Genomic DNA, 2,254 nt, shown 5'->3' on the forward strand with positions numbered 1-2,254 from the left:
TGTTTTTACTTTATGCACAGTCTCTAATGGGTGAGTCATATATAACTATGCTTTTAGTCACCCCAACGACTCCCAAGTCATTTCTATTAAGATCTTATAGAACAATATTGGTGAGTACATCTCACCTGGATGGTCCCAGAATGCTCCTTGCAAAAATTGGCCAGTATGCCTGAGTCCTCAGTCTCAGTTTTTGGTGACCATCTATCCAGGCACCAAGTGTCTTCTTCCTTCACTGACCACCTCCCCTCACATGTAATAGGTTACCGAGTCCTTGTAACTACACACTCTGACTTATTTTGATCTATCTCTTTGTCCCACTCATCACCCCCAATGTCATATCACACATGGACTAAGAACTTCACATGCTATTTAATCAACTGGGGAGCATTTATATAATGCATATTATTACAACCAAATTATGAGCTACCAAATTAATCTCTACATTAATATCTCACAATCTGTATTTTGTACAAAAACTCCCTTAGACAATTCTGATGTATAATTTGGTTTGGGAATCACTGGACATTAGTAACAGCTTCCTGATTAGTATCCTTAACTCTAGTGTCCCCTCCCTTCAGCCTATTTACTACTACCAAACATTTAATTTAACAAATATCTGATGATGTCATTCCACGTCTTAAAAGTTTTCAGCCCACGCCTATTGTTTGGAGAATAAAATTGAAGATATTTCACATGGCATTCAACTCTGTATAATCCAAGCCCTTCTAACATCTTCACTTTTGATGCTGCATCAATGTTCTACACACAGAATTTCCCTACTTCATTCAATTGTTACTCCATAAGTTTGCTCATGTTCAGAATGTTTTTCCTGTCTCCTAAATCTGCTTACTCTTTACATATTTTGAATTGAAATAATTGTGTTTTTTTCCAACATAACAATTCCCCCAAATAGCTTCCATGTAAGAGTAAATAAAATTAAAGGGTCTTCAGGCTAGTGTACGGTTTTATTTCAGTTACCCTCACTGAATTTTCTTTTATAAACCTTAATGAATGTTCTTTTTACATTTATTGCATTTAATTTCAGATGCCATCTATTAAGAATATGGGAACTAAAAATGCAACAGAGCTAAAAGAGTTTGTTCTCATGGGACTTACATATCAACCAGAGTGGCAAATTCCTTTGTTCCTGGTATTCCTAGTTATATATCTCATCACCATTGTGGGAAACCTTGGTCTGATTTCTCTCATATGCAATGAGCCTCAGCTTCACATCCCCATGTACTTTTTCCTTGGGAATCTGGCATTTGTGGATGTTTGGATATCATCCACGGTGACCCCCAAAATGTTGGTCAACTTCTTTGCCAAGGGCAAGATGATCTCTCTCTCTGAATGCATGATACAATTTTTTTCCTTTGTAATGAGTGCCACCACAGAATGTTTTCTGCTGGCAACAATGGCATATGATCGATATGTGGCCATATGCAAGCCTTTACTTTATCCAGTAATTATGACCAGTAGACTATCCATGCAGCTATTAGTTTCATCATTTGTAGGTGGACTTCTTCATGCCATAATTCATACAGGCTTTTTATTCAGATTAACATTCTGTAATTCTAACATAATACATCACTTTTACTGTGACATCATGCCATTATTTAAAATTTCTTGTACTGATCCTTCTATTAATGTTCTGATAGTATTTATTTTTTCTGGATCAATTCAGATGTTCACCATTCTGACTGTTCTTGTCTCTTACACATCAGTTCTCTTTACAATCTTAAAAAAGAAGTCTCTACAAGACATAAGGAAAGCCTTCTCCACCTGTGGAACCCATCTCTTATCTGTCTCTTTGTACTATGGTCCTCTTCTCTTCATGTATGTGCGCCCTGGATCTGCACAAGCAGATGATCAAGATATGATGGACTCTCTATTTTACACTGTCATAATTCCTGTGTTAAATCCAATTATCTATAGCTTGAGAAATAAGAAAGTCATAGATTCACTGAGAAAAATGTTAAAGAGAAAAGCTTAGATCTCATACTAATATCTATTCTCCTTTCATTAAAATGACAAGATTGTGCAGATTAGATATTGCTATGTGTTGATTAGTATTAAAATTTTTTTGCAGTTATAATTGCCCTAATCTTTCATTTATTTATTTTTAAATCTTTGCTTATTTTGAGAGAGAGTGTGCATGCATGCATAAGAGCAGAGGAGGGACAGAGAGGGAGGAAGAGAGAGAATCTCAAGCAGGATCATACTGTCAGTGCAGAGCCCAACATGGGGCTTGCTC

General features: G+C 36.2%; 1 protein-coding gene across 1 annotated transcript; it reads left to right on the top strand.

The window, feature by feature from the left end:
- The first annotated feature begins 1,063 nt into the window (after positions 1-1,063).
- LOC106982729 (olfactory receptor 5H2-like) lies at positions 1,064-1,993 on the top strand. The gene has a single exon (XM_015080916.1). It carries the CDS (start codon positions 1,064-1,066, stop codon positions 1,991-1,993), a length of 930 nt encoding a protein of 309 aa, XP_014936402.1.
- The last annotated feature ends 261 nt before the right edge of the window (positions 1,994-2,254 follow it).

Source organism: Acinonyx jubatus, chromosome C2, assembly GCF_027475565.1.
Source record: "Acinonyx jubatus isolate Ajub_Pintada_27869175 chromosome C2, VMU_Ajub_asm_v1.0, whole genome shotgun sequence".
NCBI classification, from domain to species: Eukaryota; Metazoa; Chordata; class Mammalia; order Carnivora; family Felidae; genus Acinonyx; species Acinonyx jubatus.